This window comes from Balaenoptera acutorostrata, chromosome 7, assembly GCF_949987535.1.
Source record: "Balaenoptera acutorostrata chromosome 7, mBalAcu1.1, whole genome shotgun sequence".
Lineage (NCBI taxonomy): Eukaryota > Metazoa > Chordata > Mammalia > Artiodactyla > Balaenopteridae > Balaenoptera > Balaenoptera acutorostrata.
In genome coordinates, this window is record NC_080070.1 from 102,800,584 (window position 1) to 102,823,072 (window position 22,489).

The following is a 22,489-nucleotide window of genomic DNA, read 5'->3' on the forward strand; positions in this document are numbered from 1 at the left end:
CCTTTCCGAGTTGCCAATCTCCACTGTTCTCTAACTACACCCCTTCAAAAGAATGTGTCTTATGTTTCCACATCTGTGATTTTCATGAGAAAAGACTACCTTTTAAAAGACATCTCCTGTCGACAGGGGCACATTTACTCCTAGGTCCACCATATTTCAGGTCTTGGGCTCTTTTCATAAATGTCCCGTTGTGGCTGAGCTGTGCTTAAGTCAGGATTGTCTCTGAAACCTAAAGACTGAAGAAAGCCGGTTTGTGAATGGCCCCAGGACTGGGACAGAAAAAAGAAGGGAGGGCTGCATTCACCTTGTTTGCCACCTGACTGGGAGCAGGTGCCCTAAGCACAGTGAAGCCTCTCTCCCTTATGTAGGCTCAGGAAGAGGGAAATTTGCGCCAGAAACACAATGAGGAAACAGCAGCACACATGCTAGCATTACACTTGTCCTTGTCATGGATTCAACAGACTTAATTTCCAGTGTAGGACTTCGTGATATAGTTAAATGCTATCGTTATATAGTAAAATCGTTCCTAAACTCAAAGTAGCATGGCAGAGAATATACGCAAAAGGTCAGAATCCTACACTAAACATATCAAAACACAAGTTAAGACTGTGAGAAGTAAGCCTTCTCTGATATCAAGTAGATTGCTTTCATTCATTCATTAAAAGCTTAGATGCCCATCCTCTATGCCAGGCCAAAAAGCATGCAGTGACTATAGTTTTGGGGACCACTATCCTTGTGTGTACCGAGTTTGACAGCAGATGAACTGAGACTATATCTGCTGGAACCGATCACCCACTTGCCTCAAAGAACAAGTAGGAACTAAATGCACATGTCATTTGAAACTCCACATGCCTTGTTACTGTAATGGCATTTAATTCTCTGAGCTTCCTGGCCACTGACACAGTCCAATACTCCTCCCCCGCATCCTAAACCCTCCACTGTGCTCTATGGAATTGTTAGCACTCCCAACGTAATCTCACCTGCTTCTGAAAGTGCTCTCTTCTTCTTTGACTGAGCAGAAATGTGGCTCTCCCCTGACATCATTTCCTGGGAGGTGCTGTTTCTTTCATATCTCAGTGGCTAGGAGGAGGGATGATGTCTTACCTGTTTTAGCCTCCCTTCCAGACCATTATTAGTCCTAATCCACTTGGGAAATTCATCTCTTTAAAGGCTCTGCTGTTCAGCCAAGCCACCACTTCCTCATCACTGTTGTCACCTAGCAACCTCCCCAGTCAACTAATTAAGTCAGCACCTAGCTCACAGACTTTCTATCTATCCCATGTAGAAAGGGGTGGAAATTCTTTTTACTACCCCATGTGACTTCACATCTTTATAACACCTTGGACTCTCAGTTCTCAATCTTACCTTCAAAAAATATTCTTTTATCTACTCTCCAAGATCACACATTAGCTCTTGTTATCAAAATAAATGGAATCATGCAGTATGTGGTTTTGGGGTCTGGGTTCTTTCACCTAGAATAATGCTTGTGAGATCCGTGTCATTGTACATGTCAGTAATTAATTCCTTTTTACTGCTGAGGACTATTTCATTATTCGGATGTATCACAGTTTGTTTATCCATTCAGCAGTTGAAAGGAACTATTTTTAAATTTAGCGATCTATATATCTGTTGAAAGTCATGAATTGGCTAGGCATTCGTATTATTCAACTGCAAAAATCTACTTGGACTCAATAAATGTGGATAGTAGTAAGTTATTTCCTAAAGGCTTTCCCAAGTACAAATTTTAATTTAACCCTTTCAACTATTTCCTTTGTTCTCAATTAATATGAATGATACCCACCCCATATTTCATTTCTAATTTAGCAAAAAAGTTATTTCTTTTATTAAATTATTTTTATCTTAAATTCTATAGTTATACTCTGTGTAACTTCTAATCATCTGGGTATTTTATTTTATATTATTTTATTTATTTATTTTTAACATCTTCATTGGAGTATAACTGCTTTACAATGGTGTGTTAGTTTCTGCTTTATAACAAAGTGAATCAGCTATACATATACATATATCCCCATATCTCTTCCCTCTTGCGTCTCCCTCCCACCCTCCCTATCCCACCTCTCTAGGTGGTCACAAAGCACTGAGCTGATCTCCCTGTGCTATGCAGCTGCTTCCCACTAGCTATCTATTTTACATTTGGTAGTGTATATATGTCCATGCCACTCTCTCACTTCGTCAAGCTTACCCTACCCCTCCCCATGTCCCCAAGTCCATTCTCTACGTCTGCGTCATTATTCCTGTCCTGCCCCTAGAGTCTTCATAACCCTTTTTTTTTTTAGATTCCATATATATGTATGTGTTAGCATACAGTATTTGTTTTTCTCTCATCTGGGTATTTTAGATGAAACACCTCTTCATTATTATAAAAGCTAAAAAGAAGGATTAGAGAAGACAAAAAGGGGAGAAAAGAAGGGACAAACAAGGTTTACCAAGAATTGATAATAGTAAAATTAATCCCACATCAAAAGTTGCCAAGTTTTCAATAGTTTTAATAGCCATGCTTCAAATTAAATTCCTGTTCTTCAAACTTTACTTGCTTTCCATCAAAAAAAGTGCAGAAGTTAACATTTTTGGTACTCACTTTAGTCCAGTGGTGAGGCGCACCATTCCTTAAGCTCTGTTTACAGTTAGCCCTACTCTTGTCAGACGCCTCTGCTATCAGCAAGTCCTTAGGCTAATGTTATGTCTATGGGATCTCCTGAAGCCTTTCCATTCATTACAGTATTCATACCCACAGTTAGTTACTTGGTGTTTGTCAGCCACTGCTCATGCTAGGTGCTGAGGTAAAACAGACTTGAAAAATAAACTTATTAAATAAATCGATACTTATCTTTTAGAAGTACATACACGATTGTGTTTTAACTGCAGTACATCATGCATGTACTTAATAGCCTAATATATAGATACTTTGTATTGCTTTTAATGTATATTTAATCATTTCAAATCATAAATCAGAATTTAGACCAGAAAATAACCACTGGGCAACACGAATGCCTCTTGATCATCTCATCTTATTTTTTAGGGTTTAATATTTTTATTTTATTTTGTTTTTTAAGAAACTTTTTTTTTTGGCTGCACTGCGCAGCTTGCAGGATCTCAGTTTCCCAACCAGGGATTGAACCTGGGCCACGGCAATGAAAGCGCCAAATCTTAACCACTAAACCACCGGGGAACTCCCTATAGGGTTTTTAAAAAATTTGTTCTTTATTATGATAAAATATATATAATATAAAATTGGTCCTTTTAACCTTTTTTAAGGTTACAAGTCAGTGGCATTAATAACATTCAGAATGTTTTACAATTATCACCACTATCTATTTCCAAAACGTTTTTATCACCACAAACAGAATCTGCAACCATTAAGCAATGACTCCCCATCCTCCCCTCCCCATCCTATTTCTATCCTAATCAACTATTCATTCTTTATACATAAACTCAGAAGACTTTTTATTATTGAATTTGTCATCTCATTCTGTAACTCTGTTTATATTCTCCTGGTTTGAGCTATTTGAGGGCAGGATCCAGGAAACACAAACAATATGCTAGCAATTATTAAAAACCTTTATATTTTTTATGGTTAACATCGGGCCTGGCACTGAGTAAGCACTCACTACATTTTTGTCCAGTTATAATGAAAATTATTTGTTGTGGCCTGGCACAGGCATAATTTAGCACAGAAAATGCTAGGCAGGCTCTTTCTGCTAAAAACTCTCTTTACCTGGAAAGTTTATATGAAATATCATAATTCATTTTATGTTAATGTATGCTGAGTTCTGAACCTAACCTTTTAAAATATAAATAAAGCCTAAAAGAAATAATATATTAGAATCTGCAATCAAAACCTTCAGCACAAGCTAATTTATCAGGATCTTTCTCCAAAGACAGTGAATAAATGATTTAATTTTGGAGGTGGAGATGGAAAAAGATAAGAGAGAAGGGATATGCATATGACCAAACTCATCAGATTGTATATATCAAATATGTGTAGTTTTTTAAATCAATTTTACTTCAATAAAGCTGTTAAAAAGAGAGAAGGGATAATGTTGTGTAAAAAGTATTATTGATAAATATGATGCTACTTGGATAGGGGTAGAGAAATAATACATTGGAAGCTACTCAGAAAGAATCCTTCCTACTTTATAATTTCCTAGGACATCGAATAAGCCTTGTAATACTGTAATAACATTCTTCTCTTTACAAAGACAAATGAAATCTACCCATCTACTGACTCATACCTCTTAATTACTTATAGCAGTGCTTTCAATAACTGTTCAAATAGAATATAAATGTATAACTTATACTTTACCTGATAAATGTATAATTTATCCTTTACCTGAAGAAGGATCTGAACTTACATTAAAACATATGTCAGACATGACAGTTAAAAAGGATTTTAAAAATGAGACTGGAAATACTGAATACAATTATTCTAAGAACTAAGGATAAGAGGATTGTAGTAAGTAGCGTATTTTAGTTTTAAACTTCTTGGCAACTTTTGAAGGGTTGGAAAGGAACTTTGCTTGAATATTTTCTTCCTTTAAGCAATTAAGATCATTCACATCTTAGAATACTCTAATCAACCTTTCATGGTGTCTTTAGAGGAGAAAAATATCCCATTTCTTCCTCAAGTATCCTGAAAAGGATATGCAATAAGAAAAATATTTGCTTAAATAAGCTTTGCTTAGACTCCAGCTTCCATGTGAATATTCTTCAGTTAGATGTGCCAGTCTGTTTGGAATCAAGTCGCCGATTCACATGAACGTACATTCTCTGTCTGTGTGGTAACATGCATTATTTTTTAATTTTTTACTTATTTTATTTTTATTTATTTTTGTTTTACTTTTGGCTGTACCACACAACAATGTGGGATCTTAGTTCCCTGACCAGGGATCGAACCTGCACCGGCTGCAGTGGAAGCGTGGAGTCTTAACCACTGGACCACACTTTTTAATTTTTTTAAATTGAAGTATAGTTGACTTACAATACCATGTTAGTTTCAGGTATGCAGTACAGCCATTCAGTTTTTTATATATATATATTCTTCTTCAGATTCTCTTCCCTTATAGGTTATTACAAAATACTGAGTATATTTCCGTGTGTAGTTATATGCTTTAAATAAAATTTATGTAAGAAGTTATTTTAATCTGTACATCAGCCTAAATTCAAAGATTATAGTCATCAGAATAAAAATTGCTATGCATGGAAAGGAATGTCATTAGCCTATCTGAAATGGAAAAAGAACCACTGAATTACTCTGGTTTGTTATTTGTATTCTACAGGACTGAATTGAACCTTAGAACTACTTCTTCTTAGATAAAGAAAAAAGAGCAAATGAGATCACTTCTTTTGGAGTCTGGGAACATATGGTCCTGAAATGCAGTAACTTAATTGAGACTTTCACTAGTATTTGGCATAACTGCAATTTTGTAGCACGACAACCATCTTAAAGTTGTAAGTTACAAACCTTAACTATTGTATTCCCAAATACACTGTTATTTCTCCATTTATGACATGGTGAAAATACTATGGAATATGGAGAAATTGTTGTTACAAACAGCAAGATACATGTTAAAATAAAATTTTAATTTTGACCAATAAGTCCTGAAATCCAAGTCAGATAGAAACTCTACAGCTAGCAATTTCTGCCCTGAGTGGGTGGGATAAAGCAGAGAAAGGCAAGAAGGGGAAGTGCCTTACATAACTCTGCAATGACTGATCTGACCAAGTGGGAAATAGTCTGCACTGACTCCAAAGATGAAAGGAACCCATTTTCATCTCCTAACTACAAAGATTATGACATTACTTCTGGTAAGACAAAAAGAAAATGGGATAGCTGAAAATGGAATAACATTTAAAAATATATCTAAGCTGTTACATAAAATTATAGGAGAAAATAAAATTGATAACCACGTTTTAGTTATTATAACATTGACACATGTAAGTTAAAATTATATAGTTGATATGCAGTTTATATAGGAGATCTGTGAGCTTTTGAACATCTAAAAATCCTTGTCAAAATATGTTTTCTTCTCAACATATATCTGAATACCAAGTGAATACCAGTGAGTGGAGAGGAGAGTTAAGGTTACTGACTCCATCAAAGGAGACTGCAGTGGGATAGCATACAAAAAATTAAGCATATGTTAAAAACATATATTTTGGAAGTATCAGCTCAAAAGCTCTGTTGACTGTTATGATTTAGTATAAGTTATGAGTTCAGATTTCCAAAAATAGTGGAAAAACTTGACAGGGAAAAAATTTATGAAAAATAAATAAGTCTATGTCACAGAAAAAGTATACATCATTCAACATCACAGAAATAATGTTCAACTTAACAGATCATTTAGCCATAAATTTTAAAATAGTGTAATTATAGATAGCATCCTAACTCTGTCACTTAACAGCTGCAACCCTAGTCCAGTTACTTAGCTTTTCTTAAGACTCCAATTTCTCATTTGTAAAATGGAAATCACTCTATCTGCCTCATAAGCAGTGAGGATTACATGAGGAAATGCACACAAAGGACTACATAGGTGTCTGGCACCTAGCTAACCTAATGAGTGTTTACTATTATTATTTTATTACATCATCTCCTTCCAACTACGTCCACCAGAACTGTCAAACAGATGGCATTCTGCATTTTCAGGGACTGTGTTTCACTTTTAATTTTTATTACATTTGGAAAGCCGAGCATACATACTACTTCATTTTTTCCTATCAAATTAAAATGATCCTAACTGGCCATGAATCACATTACAGAAGATACAAACAATTCTTTCCTAAAATATGCTCTCAAGCCAGAAGGCTTGTTAATTTAAGAAAAACAAACAAGAAGAAAAACTATCTTGTACTGCATGCACATCTTTTGCCACATGGAGACACGAGGAAAGTCTCCTTGGTTGATCCCTCTGTAAGTTCAGTTGACATTTAATAAGCGCTGATTCGTTTTAATTATGTGAAGTTTTAGAAGATAAACCACATTAGTCAACTTACCTGATGAAGATCATTTCCCAACACATACTCCGCAAAGTAGCCGGGAGCAGCAGATGAGGCTCTGATGGCCTGCCACATTTTATACTGACAGCCTCCCAAATAGTGAGAGTTGACTCCAGGAAAATGTCCATAGTTTCTGAACACAAAGGCTTTTGGCGTTATCCCTCTGTTCACTATGGTACTTACTGCAGCTACCTAGTCAATTAACAAGTGAACAATACGCATTGTAAGCAGCAATATTTGGGAACTGCAAAAATTAAATATTATTTAGTAGTATGAACAAACAATCTACAACTCCACGCATCAAGATAAATGTATAACATAACTATAATACTAATCAAAGGGAAGCAGATCCTTTTAAATAGGTATTTCTTTACAGGAAAATAGATACAAGGGCTGAGACAATTTTGAGAAATGCATTATAAGAGAACAATAATAAAAGATATTTTTTGACTACATGATTTGATTAGTTATTTAAAAAGACATTCAAGAAAGCATAAATTTGCAGACCTTTATATAATAATTGATACTGCAGTAGTAGCAATGAATAAAAAGTACTTAAAGATGAATAAATACACTATTTTCATATCATTTATTAATTAGTCATTGTTTCTGTGCTCTTTGAAAGCATTATGACTTTAGTTAACTGAAACTCTGACACTAAACAAACTCTCAAGGCTTTCTGATTGTAGTTAATAACTGGTAGCTGGACAATTTTTTATTGAAAACCGATGTTTATCACCCAGGGTCTCAGATTTTCTCAGTGTCAGCTGAATTTATGTAAAATGTGATGTATCCTAATCATCTGCAATATAAACTGAAGAGGCTGAAAGGTAATGGTGAGGGCTAAATTGTTAGGGCTCCACGCCAAGCCCTGCCAGGGGCCTGTGTGCTTTGCTATTTTATAAACCAATCGTCACATTCCAAGTTCGTGTGAGTCACCCAAGTGTGTCTCTAGGCCACTGTGGATAAGAGCTGGCCATACACTAAAATCCAGAGGGTCATTCCATTAATTGGTATACAGGCAAGCTCGATTAAGAAACGTGTCAATGGCCGCCTCATTTATCACGAGTGAATTATTTTTTGAGATGGCTGCAGTTCCCCCACACCCACTCTGTTCTTTTTCTTTTAAGTTGGCAATTCTCACAATTTAAGAACAAACAAACAAACAAGAAGCCCTGAAGATACAAGAGAATAAACAAGAGGTGTAGTGTGCATCTTAGGGTCCTCTCCAATGAGCTAATGCATGTCATTATCACGGCCTCACGTGGTCTGATGGAGCTACCCCTCCAGCCTCACTGCACATGCTGCCCTGGGATCCCTGGGCTCCAGCCTTCAAGAACTCTTTCAGGGCCTGCATTTCTCCATGGCTCCTTCTGTACACACTGTTCCCTTTGCCAGGAACACTCATCAGCCTTCACACTGAGACCTCAAAGCCCATTTCCTTACAGTAGCCTTCCCTCACGTCCCTGTAAATATATGCTTTCAGAGAGCTGTTTTTATGCTCCATAGCACTTATTTTGGGAAAACTGTATCTCATTTGTGTGATCATTTGATTAATGCTTACTTTGCCCTACGGGACCGTAAACTCCATGTCTGCGTTTACTCACTAACGTATCCAAAGCCCCTAGCATTATGGTGGCACATGGGGTAACATAATTAATACCTAAAGAATGAATAAAAATATGTGTAAGCAAGAGTGAAAGAGCAACAGAGGGAGCTGTATTTGATTCTTTATGGTTACAGCCTGTCATCCAAGAATGAACACAACCTGCCTGGGATTTCTGCGTACATAAACCCTTATTCCTTAATCAAATAACGAATTTTATTAAAGAACACAAAACTCAAGCAATACTCAGATCACTGGGTTTCAAACAAAGTAAATAAAAGGAGAAGCCAAACTGAGACTTATTCTAGTGACATTAACATTTAAAAAATTGGGATTCCGTTTGTATATTAATTTAATATTTATCTAAGAGGCACATAAAGTTCCTTTAAAAAAATCTGGGAGGAAATGCCACAATTTTCCTTAAATCCCTAGATTTGATTAACCCTATAATAAAATAATTCTTTATCTTTAGCCCCAGTCTTTCATGTTCTTAAACTTTTGTTATACTTTTACTTGATATAGAAAAGGTCCAATGATCACATTCTGTACCTTCACAGAATGAGCCAATATATAAGGAATCAATATAATCTACTAAAAGAGGTTCCTAACAAATTTTTTCCCTTAATAAAGGGCCTTCAGAATAAATCCGTTCACCTGACCTTCAATTCCAATTACGTGTTATATTTAAGAGACTCTAAACTTACCTTAGGACACATGGGGTTTCTTGCTGTTTCAATCATTAGTGAAGATCCCATTCTATCCCTTTATTAAAGGAGAAGAATTAAAGTATATCAAAATTTTATTTCCCAACATCAGGGAACATACACTATGCAATTACTATTGGCTCATGGCTTGCCAAAACCATGCAGGACATAAAAGTAGTATAAGAATCTCCTCTAAGAAGCTTATAATCCAACTAATGCACATAAAACAATATATACTTATCCATTAACCTCTGATTCAAACTGCAAGCATCTACAATTCTGAGGGGGGCAATCAATACAGTCTGCAGTATCTGGAAAAGATGCACGGAGGTGTAGCTTAAGAAGGAAACCAACGATGTCAAGAAAACACATTAAAAGCCAGGACATATCCAGAGTAAAGGCACAGAGGCAGAACAAATTTGATGTTTTCAGGGTCCTCCTGACAGGATAAAGGAGCTGTGTTGAGATAAGCCTGCAGAAGTATGGCAGACTAGTTACAGAACAGTCTAAAAACCAGATCAGGACACTCAGACTTCAAACCTGTTTTAGCAATATAGAGCGTATGTCACCCCCCAAAAATGCTTTTTAAAACATCTGAGTTGACATTTGAATTACTGCAACATAATAGAAATTGTCCGTGGGTAGCAATTTTCACAATTCCATTATAAGGTAATTTTATTTCAGTGCAGACTTTTTCCAGACTTAAAAATTATGTATTTTTCCCCTGTACTGAATACAAAGACTATGTTTTTTGACCAACCTGCCTCAGTAAGGAAAAACATTTTTCTACTGACATTTTTTCAAGGGACACTCATGTTTCTCAACTAGAATATAAGTGAATTTCACATATTTACACATTAGGTAGTAATCTACCCTTTATTATCTTTTATAAATACAATGTAAAATGCTTTCTAAAACGGACAAGATCTTTGTCTTTCCCAATCTGATCTGTGTGTTTCCTCTGCATGAAGATCAATGCAATTTTATTCTCCCAAGGGTCTTTTCACTTTATCTTTTCATAGAAATCTTGCTGTAAAATTGGGACAGAGATCCTAGGAGCATGCTGCTTTCACACTTTAAGCAAAGTTCACATTTATTTTTTGTTTAAACCTTGATTTTATAAAAAGCTAAAATGCTTTAGTGAATTGTTACGAATATAAATTTGAAGAGAAAATCAGAAACATTAATTGGTCATTTTAGAGAGATGTCAAAATAAAAAAAAAAGAATTCTCAACATTCCCAGATTCTACTGATGCTATAATTAAAAACAGCATCCCCACACCCTCTTGCGAGAGCACCAGAATCACAACTAACAGCGGAACAACCGTCAGGAAGATGCTGGAACTCACCAAAAAAGATACCCCACATCCAAAGACAAAGAAGCCACAATGAGACAGTAGGAGGGGCGCAATCATGATAAAAATCAAATCCCATAACTGCTGGGTGGGTGACTCACAAACTGGAGAACACTTATACCACAGAAGTCCACCTACTGGAGTGAAGGTTCTGAGCCCCACGTCAGGCTTCCCAACCTGGGGGTCCGGCAAGGGGAGGAGGAATTCCTAGAGAATCAGACTTTGAAGGCTAGCGGGATTTGATTGCAAGACTTCGACAGGACTGGGGGAAACAGAGACTCCACTCTTGGAGGGCACACACAAAGTAGTGTGTGCATCGGGACCCAGGGGAAGGAGCAGTGACCACAGGGGAGACTGAACCAGACTTACCTGCTAGTGTTGGAGGGTCTCATGCAGAGGCGGGGGGCGGCTGTGTCTCACCGTGGGGACAAGGACACTGGCAGCAGAAGTTCTGGGAAGTACTCCTTGGAGTGAGCCCTCCCAGAGTCTGCCATTAGCCCCACCAAAGAGCCCAGGTGGGCTCCAGTGTTGGGTTGCCTCAGGCCAAACAACCAACAGGGAGAGAACCCAGCCCCACCCATCAGCAGACAAGCAGATTAAAGTTTTACTGAGCTCTGCCCACCAGAGCAACAGCCAGCTCTACCCACCACCAGTCCCTCCCATCAGGAAACTTGCACAAGCCTCTTAGATAGCCTCATCCAACAGAGGGCAGACAGCGGAAGCAAGAAGAACTACAATCCTGCAGCCTGTAGAACAAAAACCACATTCACAGAAAGATAGACAAGATGAAAAGGCAGAGGGCTATGTACCAGATGAAGTAACAAGATAAAACCCCAGAAAAACAACTAAATGAAGTGGAGATAGGCAACCTCCCAGAAAAAGAACTCAGAATAACAATAGCGAAGATGATCCAGGACCTTGGAAAAAGAATGGAGGCAAAGATTGAGAAGGTGCAAGAAATGTTTAACAAAGACCTAGAAGAATTAAAGAACAAACAAACAGAGATGAACAATACAATAACTGAAATGAAAACTACAGCAGAAGGAATCAATAGCAGAATAACTGAGGCAGAAGAACGGATAAGTGACCTGGAAGACAGAATGGTGGAATTTACTGCTGTGGAACAGAATAAAGAAAAAGAATGAAAAGAAATGAAGACAGCCTAAGAGACCTCTGGGAGAACATTAAACACAACAACATTCACATTATCGGGGTCCCAGAAGGAGAAGAGAGAGAGAAAGGACCCAAGAAAATATATGAAAAGATTATAGTCGAAAACTTCCCTAACATGGGAAAGAAAATAGCCACCCAAGTCCAGGAAGCACAGGGAGTCCCATACAGGATAAACCCAAGGAGAAACACGCCGAGACACACAGTAACCAAACTGGCAAAAACTAAAGACAAAGAAAAATTACTGAAAGCAGCAAGGGAAAAATGACAAAGAACATACAAGGGAACTCCCATAAGGTTAACAGCTGATTTCTCAGCAGAACTCTACAAGCCAGAAGGGAGTGGCATGATATATTTAAAGTGATGAAAGGGAAGAACCTACAACCAAGATTACTCTACCCAGCAAGGATCTCATTCAGATTCAACGGAGAAATCAAAACCTTTACAGACAAGCAAAGGTTAAGAGAATTCAGCACCACCAAACCGGCTCTACAACAAATGCTAAAGGAACTTCTCTAAGTGGGAAACACAAGAGAAGAAAGGACCTACAAAAACAAACCCAAAACAATTAATAAAATGGTAATAGGAATATACATATCGGTAATTACCTTAAACGTGAATGGATTAAATGCTCCAACCAAAAGACACAGGCTGGCTGAATGGATACAAAAACAAGACCCATCTATATGCTGTCTACAAGAGACCCACTTCAGACCCAGGGACACATACAGACTGAAAGTGAGGGGATGGAAAAAGATATTCCATGCAAATGGAAATCAAAAGAAAGCTGGTATAGCAATTCTCATATCAGATAAAATAGACTTTAAAATAAAGAATGTTACAAGAGACAAGGAAGGACACTACATAATGATCAAGGGATCAATCCAAGAAGAAGATATAACAATTATAAATACATATGCACCCAACATAGGAGCACCTCAATACATAAGGCAACTGCTAACAGCTATAAAAGAGGAAATCAACAGCAACACAATAATAGTGGGGGACTTTAACACCTTACGTACACCAATGTTCAGATCATCCAAACAGAAAATTAATAAAGAAACACAAGCTTTAAATGACACAACAGACCAGGTAGATTTAATGGATATTTATAGGACATTCCTTCCAAAAAAAGCAGATTACACGTTCTTCTCAAGTGCACATGGAACAATCTCCAGGACAGATCACATCTTGGGTCACAAACCAAGCCTCAGTAAATTTAAGAAAACTGAAATCATATCAAGCATCTTTTCTGACCACAACACTGTGAGATTAGAAATCAATTACAGGGGAAAAAAAGTAAAAAACACAAACACATGGAGGCTAAACAATACGTTACTAAATAGCCAAGAGATCACTGAAGAAATCAAAGAGGAAATCAAAAAATACCTAGAGACAAATTACAACGAAAACACGACGATCCAAAACCTATGGGATGCAGCAAAAGCAGTTCTAAGAGGGAAGTTTATAGCGATACAAGCCTACCTCAAGAAACAAGAAAAATCTCAAATAAACAATCTAACCTTACACCTAAAGGAACTAGAGAAAGAGGAACAAACAAAACCCAAAGTTAGCAGAAGTAAAGAAATCATAAAGATCAGAGCAGAAATAAATGAAATAGAAACAAAGAAAACAATAGCAAAGATCAATAAAACTAAAATAAAATAAGTGACCTGGAAGACAGAATGGTGGAATTTACTGTTGTGGAACAGAATAAAGAAAAAGCTGGTTCTTTGAGAAGATAAACAAAATTGATAAACCATTAGCCAGACTCATTAAGAAAAAGAGGAAAAGGACTCAAATCAATAAAATTAAAAACGAAAAAGAGGAAGTTACAACAGACTCCGCAGAAATACAAAGCATCCTAAGAGACTTCTACAAGCAACTCTATTCCAATAAAATGGACAACCTGGAAGAAATGGACAAATTCTTAGAAAGGTATAACCTTCCACGACTGAACCAGGAAGAAATAGAAAATATGAACAGACCAATCACAAGTAATGAAATTGAAACTGTGATTAAAAATCTTCCAACAAACAAAAGTCCAGGACCAGATGGCTTCACAGGTGAATTCTATCAAACATTTAGAGAAGAGCTAACACCCATCCTTCTCAAACTATTCTAAAAAATTGCAGGGGAGGGAACACTGCCAAACTCATTCTATGAGGCCACCATCACCCTGATAGCAAAACCAGACAAAGATACTACAAAAAATGGAAATTACAGACCAATATCACTGATGAATATAGATGCAAAAATCCTCAACAAAATACTAGCAAACAGAATCCAACAACACATTAAAAGGATCATACACCATGATCAACTGGGATTTATCCCAGGGATGCAGGGATTCTTCAATATATGCAAATCAATCAATGTGATACACCATATTAACAAACTGAAGAATAAAAACCACATGATCATCTCAATAGATGCAGAAAAAGCATTTGACAAAATTCAACACCTGTTTACGATAAAAAAACTCTCCAGAAAATGGGCACAGAGGGAACCTACCTCAACATAATAAAAGCCATATATGACAAACCCACAGAAAACATCATTCTCAATGGTGAAAAACTAAAAGCATTTCCTCTAAGATCAGGAACAAGACAAAGATGTCCACTCTCGCCACTATTATTCAACATAGTTTTGGAAGTGTTAGCCACAGCAATCAGAGAAGAAAAAGAAATAAAAGGAATACAAATTGGAAAAGAAGAAGTAAAACTGTCACTGTTTGCAGATGACATGATACTATACATAGAGAATCCTAAACATGCCACCAGAAAACTACTAGAGCTAATCAGTGAATTTGGTAAAGTTGCAGGATACAAAATTAATGCACAGAAATCTCTTGCATTCCTATACACTAATGATGAAAAATCTGAAAGAGAAATTAAGTAAACACTCCCATTTACCATTGCAACAAAAAGAATAAAATACCTAGGAATAAACCTACCTAGGGAGATAAAAGACCTGTATGCAGAAAACTATAAGAGACTGATGAAAGAAATTAAAGATGATACAAACAGATGGAGAGACATACCATGTTCTTGGATTGGAAGAATCAATACTGTGAAAATGACTATACTACCCAAAGCAATCTACAGATTCAATGCAATCCCTATCAAATTACCAATGGCATTTTTTACGGAGCTAGAACAAAAAATCTTAAAATTTGTATGGAGACACAGAAGACCACAAATAGCCAAAGCACTCTTGAGGGAATAAAACGGAGCTGGAGGAATCAGACTCCCTGACTTCAGACTATAATACAAAGCTACAGTGATCAAGACAATATGGTACTGGCACAAAAACAGAAATATAGATCACTGGAACAGGATAGAAAGCCCAGAGGTAAACCCATGCACCTATGGTCAACTAATCTATGACAAAGGAGGCAAGGATATACAATAGAGAAAAGACAGTCTCTTTAATAAGTGGTGCTAGGAAAACTGGACAGCTACATGTAAAAGAATGAAATTAGAACACTCCCTAACACCATACACAAAAATAAACTCAAAATGGATTAGAGACCTAAATGTAAGACTGGACACTATAAAACTCTTAGAGGAAAACATAGGAAGAACACTCTCTGACATAAATCACAGCAAGATCTTTTTTGATCCACCTCCTAGAGTAACGGAAATAAAAACAAAAACAAACAAATGGGACCTAATGAAACTTAAAAGCTTTTGCACAGCAAAGGAAACTACAAACAAAATGCAAAGACAATCCTCAGAATGGGAGAAAATATTTGCAAATGAATCAACAGACAAAGGGTTAATCTCCAAAATATATAAACAGCTCATGCAGCTCAATATTAAAAAAAACAAACATCCCAATCCAAAAATGGGCAGAAGACCTAAATAGACATTTCTCCAAAGACATACAGAGGGCCAAGAAGCACCTAAAAAGCTGCTCAACATCACTAATTATTAGAGAAATGCAAATCAAAACTACAATGAGGTATCACCTCACACCAGTTAGAATGGGCATCATCAGAAAATCTACAAACAACAAATGCTGGAGAGGGTCTGGAGAAAAGGGAACCCTCTTGCACTGTTTTTGGGAATGTAAATTGATACAGCCACTATGGAGAACAGTATGGAGGTTCCTTGAAAAACGAAAAATAGAATTACCACATGACCCAGCAATCCCACTACTGGGCATATACCCAGAGAAAACCATAATTCAAAAAGGCACATGCACCCCAACGTTCACTGCAGCACTATTTACAATAGCCAGGACATGGAAGCAACCTAAATGCCCATCAACAGATGAATGGATAAAGAAGATGTGGTACATATATACAATGGAATATCAGCCATAAAAAGGAACGAAATTGGGTCATTTGTTGAGACGTGGATGGATCTAGAGACTGTCATACAGAGTGAAGTTAAGTCAGAAAGAGAAAAACAAATATTGTATATTAACGCATATAGGTGGAACCTAGAAAAGTGGTACAGATGAACCGGTTTGCAGGGCAGAAACTGAGACACAGATGTAGAGAACAAACGTATGGACACCAAGGGGGGAAAGTGGTGGGGGTGGGCGTGGTGGTGTGATGAATTGGGAGACTGGGAATGACTTGTATACACTGATGTTTATCAAATTGGTGACTAATAACCTGCTGTATAAAAAAATAAATAAAATAAAATTTAAAAAATGGAATAAAGCTACTATAATCATCAAAAAAAATAGCATCCCTATAATAACACAAAATCATTATCACAGGAAAAAATATAAAAATGTTCTCAATAAACAATAAAAGTAAAAAAATGACAAAGAAGGCCAGGGAGTGGGCATGGTAAAGCATAACAACAAGGCCCCCACTGAATCACACTTGCTGATTTCCATACCCTTGTATACAGTCCCTTTCCACACAGACCCTGGGTTTGAGTGGCTTTGGTCAATGGGACGTCAGCAAATATGCCACTAAACTGAGGCTTGGTAAGTCCTCATGCACTGGGGCTTGCCCTAACTGGAACTCTGAGACCACCATGATGGGATGAAGCCCAGGACAAGAGAGACCAGCTGTCCCAGCCATCTCAGCTGAGATGCCTGCTGGCTGCCAGTAACCATGAGTGAGTTTAGACAAGACCCGAAGAAATGTCCAGTCAAACCACAGAATCATGAGACTTAATCATGACCTAAAAAAAAAAACTTAATTAAACCTTAGGACTAGAAAATATAAAGATTTACCTGATTTCAAGGTAGAAAAGACTTTCTAAATATTAAAGCAAAGTTCAAAATTAAAGGAAAAGATCTGACAAATGAAGACTTCAAACTCCTCCACATTAAAAAAATGTTTTTAACTAAAAAGCACGTTTTCAATATATCAACAAACGGTTAATACATTTATAATATAGTGAGCAATGCCCTGGTAGGAAAATGAGCAAATATCATGCTCTTGAAATTCACACACAAAAAAGAAATAAATAAAAAAACAAAAAATGTTCAAACTCATCAATAACCAAAGTAATGCAAATTGTAAACACCAGTTTAAAAATCTCTCAAACTGACAAAGTTCTAAAAATTAAAATGTTTAGTGTTCATAAGTATTTCATGAAATGGAAACACAAACTGATGTTGGTGGGTAAGCTGGGACAACTGTGTGGAAGAACAATTCAGGTATATACATCTATCTATCTATCTAAAAATGATTTCTTAAAACATGTATACTTTCTGACCCAAAATTTCACTCAAGAAGTTTACGTTAAATATATAACCAGAGATTTAAGTAGAGATGTAAGATATCCACCTAAACTTTATTTTGAACGGGAAAAATATCTGAAATATCCTCTTTTTCCACTAGGGGATTTGTTAAATAAAAAATAGTACATCCATAAAATGGATAGTGAACAACCATTAAAACACATCTCAAGGGACTTCCCTCGAGGTGCACTGGTTAAGACTCCGTGCTCCCAACGCAGGAGGCCCAGGTTCGATCCCTGGTCAGGGAACTAGATCCCACATGCATGCTGCATCTAAGAGTTTGCATGCCACAACTAAGGAGCCTGCCTACTGAAACTAAGGAGCCCACGTGCCGTGAGTAAAGGAGCCAGAGAGCTGCAACTAAGGAGCCCGCCTGCCACAACTAAGACCCGGCGCAACCAAAGAAATTAAAAAAAAAAAATTATCTCAAAAAATATTTAACAACATAGGAAACCAATCACGATAAAATGCTAAGTGAAAATGCAAGATACAAAACTACACGTGCATTATCATCCCAATTTTGTGAAGGGGATGCATACAAATGCACATTCACAACCTCACACACACATATACTTATTTATCTCCAAGAAATTCCAGAAAAATGTACATCACCATGTTAATAGTGCTTTTGTTCTTGGTAGGGTTATAAGCTATTTTCACTGTTTTCTTTACATGTTCTCTATTTCCTATATAATGATTATTTTTAAAAGCCATCAACATTGACCCAATAATTATGCTTCTTATAAACTGACCTACTGATACATTCTGAAGTGTGGGCAGAAATGTAAATTTTCCTACCATAGCACTGTTCAGGATCACAAAAAATCAGAAATAACATAAATGTCCCAAATATAAATGGTTAAGAAAATATGGCACTGCAGAATACAGTGCAGTCTTTCAAAAATTTGTCAAGAAATTTTCATAAAGTTGAAAAAGGGGAAAAGATAGAAAATTATAACTACAATATAATTTCCACCATATGAAACATATATGAAAATGTACATAGTCTAGGAAAAAAAATTAGAAGAAAACATACTGCAAAGTCTACAGCTCTAAACAAGACTGTGGGTGATTTTAAATTTCTATTTTATGCTTATATTTTTAGAAAGTGAGCATAACGGCTATGTAATATTTTGGAAGAAAATGTTTAAAAATTATTAAATCTTTTAGAAGAATATTTGTTAATGACTTGAGAAAGACTAATACTACTACATCATTTTAAATAAGGCCCTTGAGCACCTGTGCATTTTGGTACTCTCGGAGGTCCTGGCACCAATCCCTCACGGATACCTAGGGGCAACTGTACGTTAAGGAAAAACAACAGGTGCAAACATGTCCTATATACAATATGGTCTCAATTTTTTAAAAGACAATTGCAACTTTTACAAGCAAATCTCAAACATGTGAACCCAAGAAAATAGTGAATAGAATACAATTCACCAAAATATTAACAGTGGTTATCTTTAATTAGTGAGATCAATAATTTAGCATTCTTCTTTATATTTTTCTGCATTGTTCAAATATAAATCAAGACATTTTTAAAAAGAATAAGTACATGGGGTGTGCTCAGAGCAGGGGGTGTGAAGAAATGGCTTGTTTACAACACACCCGACAGGAATCTGGGTTCATTGTGACAAGGGGCACAAAACTTGTGGCCTTCCTATGAACAAATACCCAACACGTGTCCCCCTGCACCTCCATGTGGCTGCTGGGCAGGACCAGTGGGACCGGGCTCAGTACTGGAAGGAAAGGTACAGTATTTAGTGGGGGAGTTTGCCACCTAGAGCCTGTCTGGTCCACGTGTGGGTGAGCCATGAGTGCTCTTATAGGCATAAAGGCTTTGAACCCCTCTCTTCAAGGAAAAAAGAGAAACTGATTCCAACTATATGCCATTCTGGAAAAGGCAAAACAATGGAGACAATAAAAAGATCAATGGTTGCCAGGAGTTTGGGGGGAGAGGGGAGATGAATACATATGGTACAGAAGTCTTTATGAGCAGTGAAAATACTTTGTATGACATCATAATGATTTTATGTCATCATACTTTTGTCCAAAGCCATAGAACATGCAACACTATTCACTTTATAAAGTGAACCCTAAGATCAACTAGGGACTTTGGTGATTACGATGTGTCAGTGCAGTTCAGCCTCGCTTAAAAAAAGTCTTAAAAAGAATTAACACTCGGGGTAGACATTTTTGGCAAAACTTTTGTTTCACTTTTATATATGTATACATATTATATATGTGTGTGTTGGTTGGATTGTGATGTAAAATGTACTTTTTAGACTAAAAAAATTTGCAGGCTACTGTAGCTACACTGGCAAATAAAAGCACAAATTAATCTCAAAAAAATAAAAAATAAAAAGAGTAAGTACAACTTACTTAAGAATGTTTTCCCATGTTTCACTGTCATAAAATGCATGGCTCCAACTCATTTTGACTGTTCCAACAATGACATTTTGTGAAAACACATCTGATCCCAATTTTCGATAAAGTTCCTCACATTCATCCAGGGGCATATGAAACAATCCCAACATGAATGCTAGTATAGCACCTGAAAGAAAGAATCCTTAGTTTTTATCAGCACTGCCATTATAGTACTTATAAGATCTCCTGAGTCACAGACTTGGTTAAAATTCTAGCTTTGATACTTTTTAACTGTGTCACCTGAGACAAACTACTTAACCTCCCAGAGCCCCAATTTTTTTCATCTATAAAATAAGGATAATAACAGTAACTAAAATTTACATGTTCTTATAACACTGGGATAACACACGTAATCAATGAGGATTCAATAAATACTAACCACTGATGATGATGATAATTTAAAAATATATAAAAATGTGTTGTTTTGCATTAAATTAAATAATATATAATTAAGATACCGTGGTAGATAATGTCCTTTCTAACCTTAATAAATTCCTTAGTTTTAGTCAGAGAATACAGTATATTTGACAACTTACCAATTCATTAAAATGATTACTCCTTCAGGTTGGTCCTGGGAACCAATGTAATAAATAAAGAAATTAGGTCTCTGGGATGTCTTTTTAAACAGCTGACTGCATACCCTAGCTGCACTTGATAGGACACACTGCCACCTAGTGTACCTAACTGGTGTAGCCCTGAACTAAGTAGGAAAAGGGGAGAAGAACGCTTTGAGTGAGAGGGTGGTAGGGGCGAAGACCTGTAGAGCATCACCACTTACATTGAGATTACGAACAAAGTAAAAAACAGGAAATCACTATTATAAGGTATTTTAAATATTTTATGTATTTTATTATTCTTAGTCTTACTCTAGTAAAAGATAAGTCAGCTTGTTTTAAAATACATTGTATGGCATAACTATATGATAGAAATTGTTGCTTATCAATTTGCAGAAAATGTTTAATTAACACAAGAAATAACTTGCCAAAAAAAAAAATTAAGTTGCTTTCAAGAAGAGCTACTATAAAGATGAACAGATATTAAAAAACTGAATTTTATTGAATGGTTAAGGACATTAACCCTTAAACTAAATATATATTTTTAACTTTATAAAAACTAAATGTGCAGGGACTTCCCTGATGGTCTAGTGGTTAAGAATCCACCTTCCAACGTAGGGGACGTGCGTTTGATCCCTGGTCAGGGAACAAAGATTCCACATGGTGTGGGCCAACTAAGCCTGTGTGCTCTAGAGACCGTGCGCCACAACTAGAGAGCCTGCACACTGCAACTACTGAGCCTGCACGCCACAACTAGGGAGAAGCCCGCATGCCACAATGAAGAGCCTGCATGTTGCAACTAAGATCCCGTGTGTCGCAACTAAGACCCAATGCAGCCAAAACAAACAAACAAACACTAAATGTGCAAACAAAATTTCTACATTAGAATATACAAAATGGTTAAAAGAAAGGAAAATTATAAGCACTATATTATAAGTTAAGGTTAAAGTAAGCTGGAAGACACAATGGAAAAGATATACTGTGCAGAAACGTGCATATTACATAAACAAATACTCTACTCGATAGATGAATCTCTGGTTTAAATTTCTCTTCATTGAGCACCCACCTACTAACAATGGTGTCAAAGCAAGAAATTAGCTTGTAGATATGTTTAAAGGTTTAAATTGCTAGGACCATTCCAAAATTTAACAGAAATGGCCAGGGTAACAGCTCCAGGAAAAAATACCAAGAACACCTGCACTGTGAAGGTCTCTTAAATATTTCACCTATTGTGCTTTATGGGTGACAAGGTGATTGGTTTTTTTTTTTTTTTTTTTAATAGCTACTTTATTTATTTATTTATGGCTGTGTTGGGTCTTCGGTTCGTGCGAGGGCTTTCTCTAGTTGCGGCAAGTGGGGGCCACTCTTCATCGCGGTGCGGGGACCGCTCTTCATCGCGGTGCACGGGCCTTTCACTATTGCGGCCCCTCCCGTTGCGGGGCACAGGCTCCAGACGCGCAGGCTCAGTAGTTGTGGCTCACGGGCCCAGCTGCTCCGTGGCATGTGGGATCTTCCCAGACCAGGGCTCGAACCCGTGTCCCCTGCATTAGCAGGCAGATTCTCAACCACTGCGCCACCAGGGAAGCCCTGTGAAGGTCTCTTTAAGAAAAATTTCCATAGTTATATCAATTGGGGATATACATATTATTTTCCTATCCTGAGAGTCACAAGGCATTTTTAACATGCTAGAAGATCTCAGAAGTCTCTCTGTAAAGAAACCTGTTTTAACTTTCTTTAACCCAACCTTTTCCATATCTGCTATCATCTTGAGGAATCACTGTTCAGTGGAACATCACAGGAATCACCGATTCCTTATACTTCTGAATTATCCCTACAACTGCTCTCGTTTAGTTTTCACAATGGAGCATCAATTAACGTGCCCTTTGGGAATATCTGTCATACTTGACACAGATAATGTAGAGAAATCATTTGATTTTGTTG

The 22,489-nt window shown here is 36.8% G+C and overlaps 1 protein-coding gene and 1 non-coding gene across 5 annotated transcripts in view; one reads left to right on the top strand and one right to left on the bottom strand.

Annotated features, from left to right (window-relative positions):
• Positions 1-22,489, bottom strand: part of PNPLA8 (patatin like phospholipase domain containing 8) — a 150,722-nt gene that overhangs the window by 9,565 nt on the left and 118,668 nt on the right. For all 4 annotated transcript variants that reach the window (XM_007187756.3, XM_057549736.1, XM_057549734.1 and 1 more), the window contains exons 6-8: positions 19,950-20,121; positions 9,325-9,382; positions 7,012-7,206 (exon numbers count right to left, since the gene is read on the bottom strand). In XM_007187756.3, coding sequence (XP_007187818.2) covers positions 7,012-7,206; positions 9,325-9,382; positions 19,950-20,121 — 425 coding nt within the window. The remainder of the gene's footprint in view (positions 1-7,011; positions 7,207-9,324; positions 9,383-19,949; positions 20,122-22,489) is intronic.
• On the top strand, positions 19,125-19,250 carry LOC114238570 (small nucleolar RNA SNORA11). Its single transcript, XR_003623903.1, has one exon. It is a non-coding gene; the product is annotated as a small nucleolar RNA SNORA11 (small nucleolar RNA).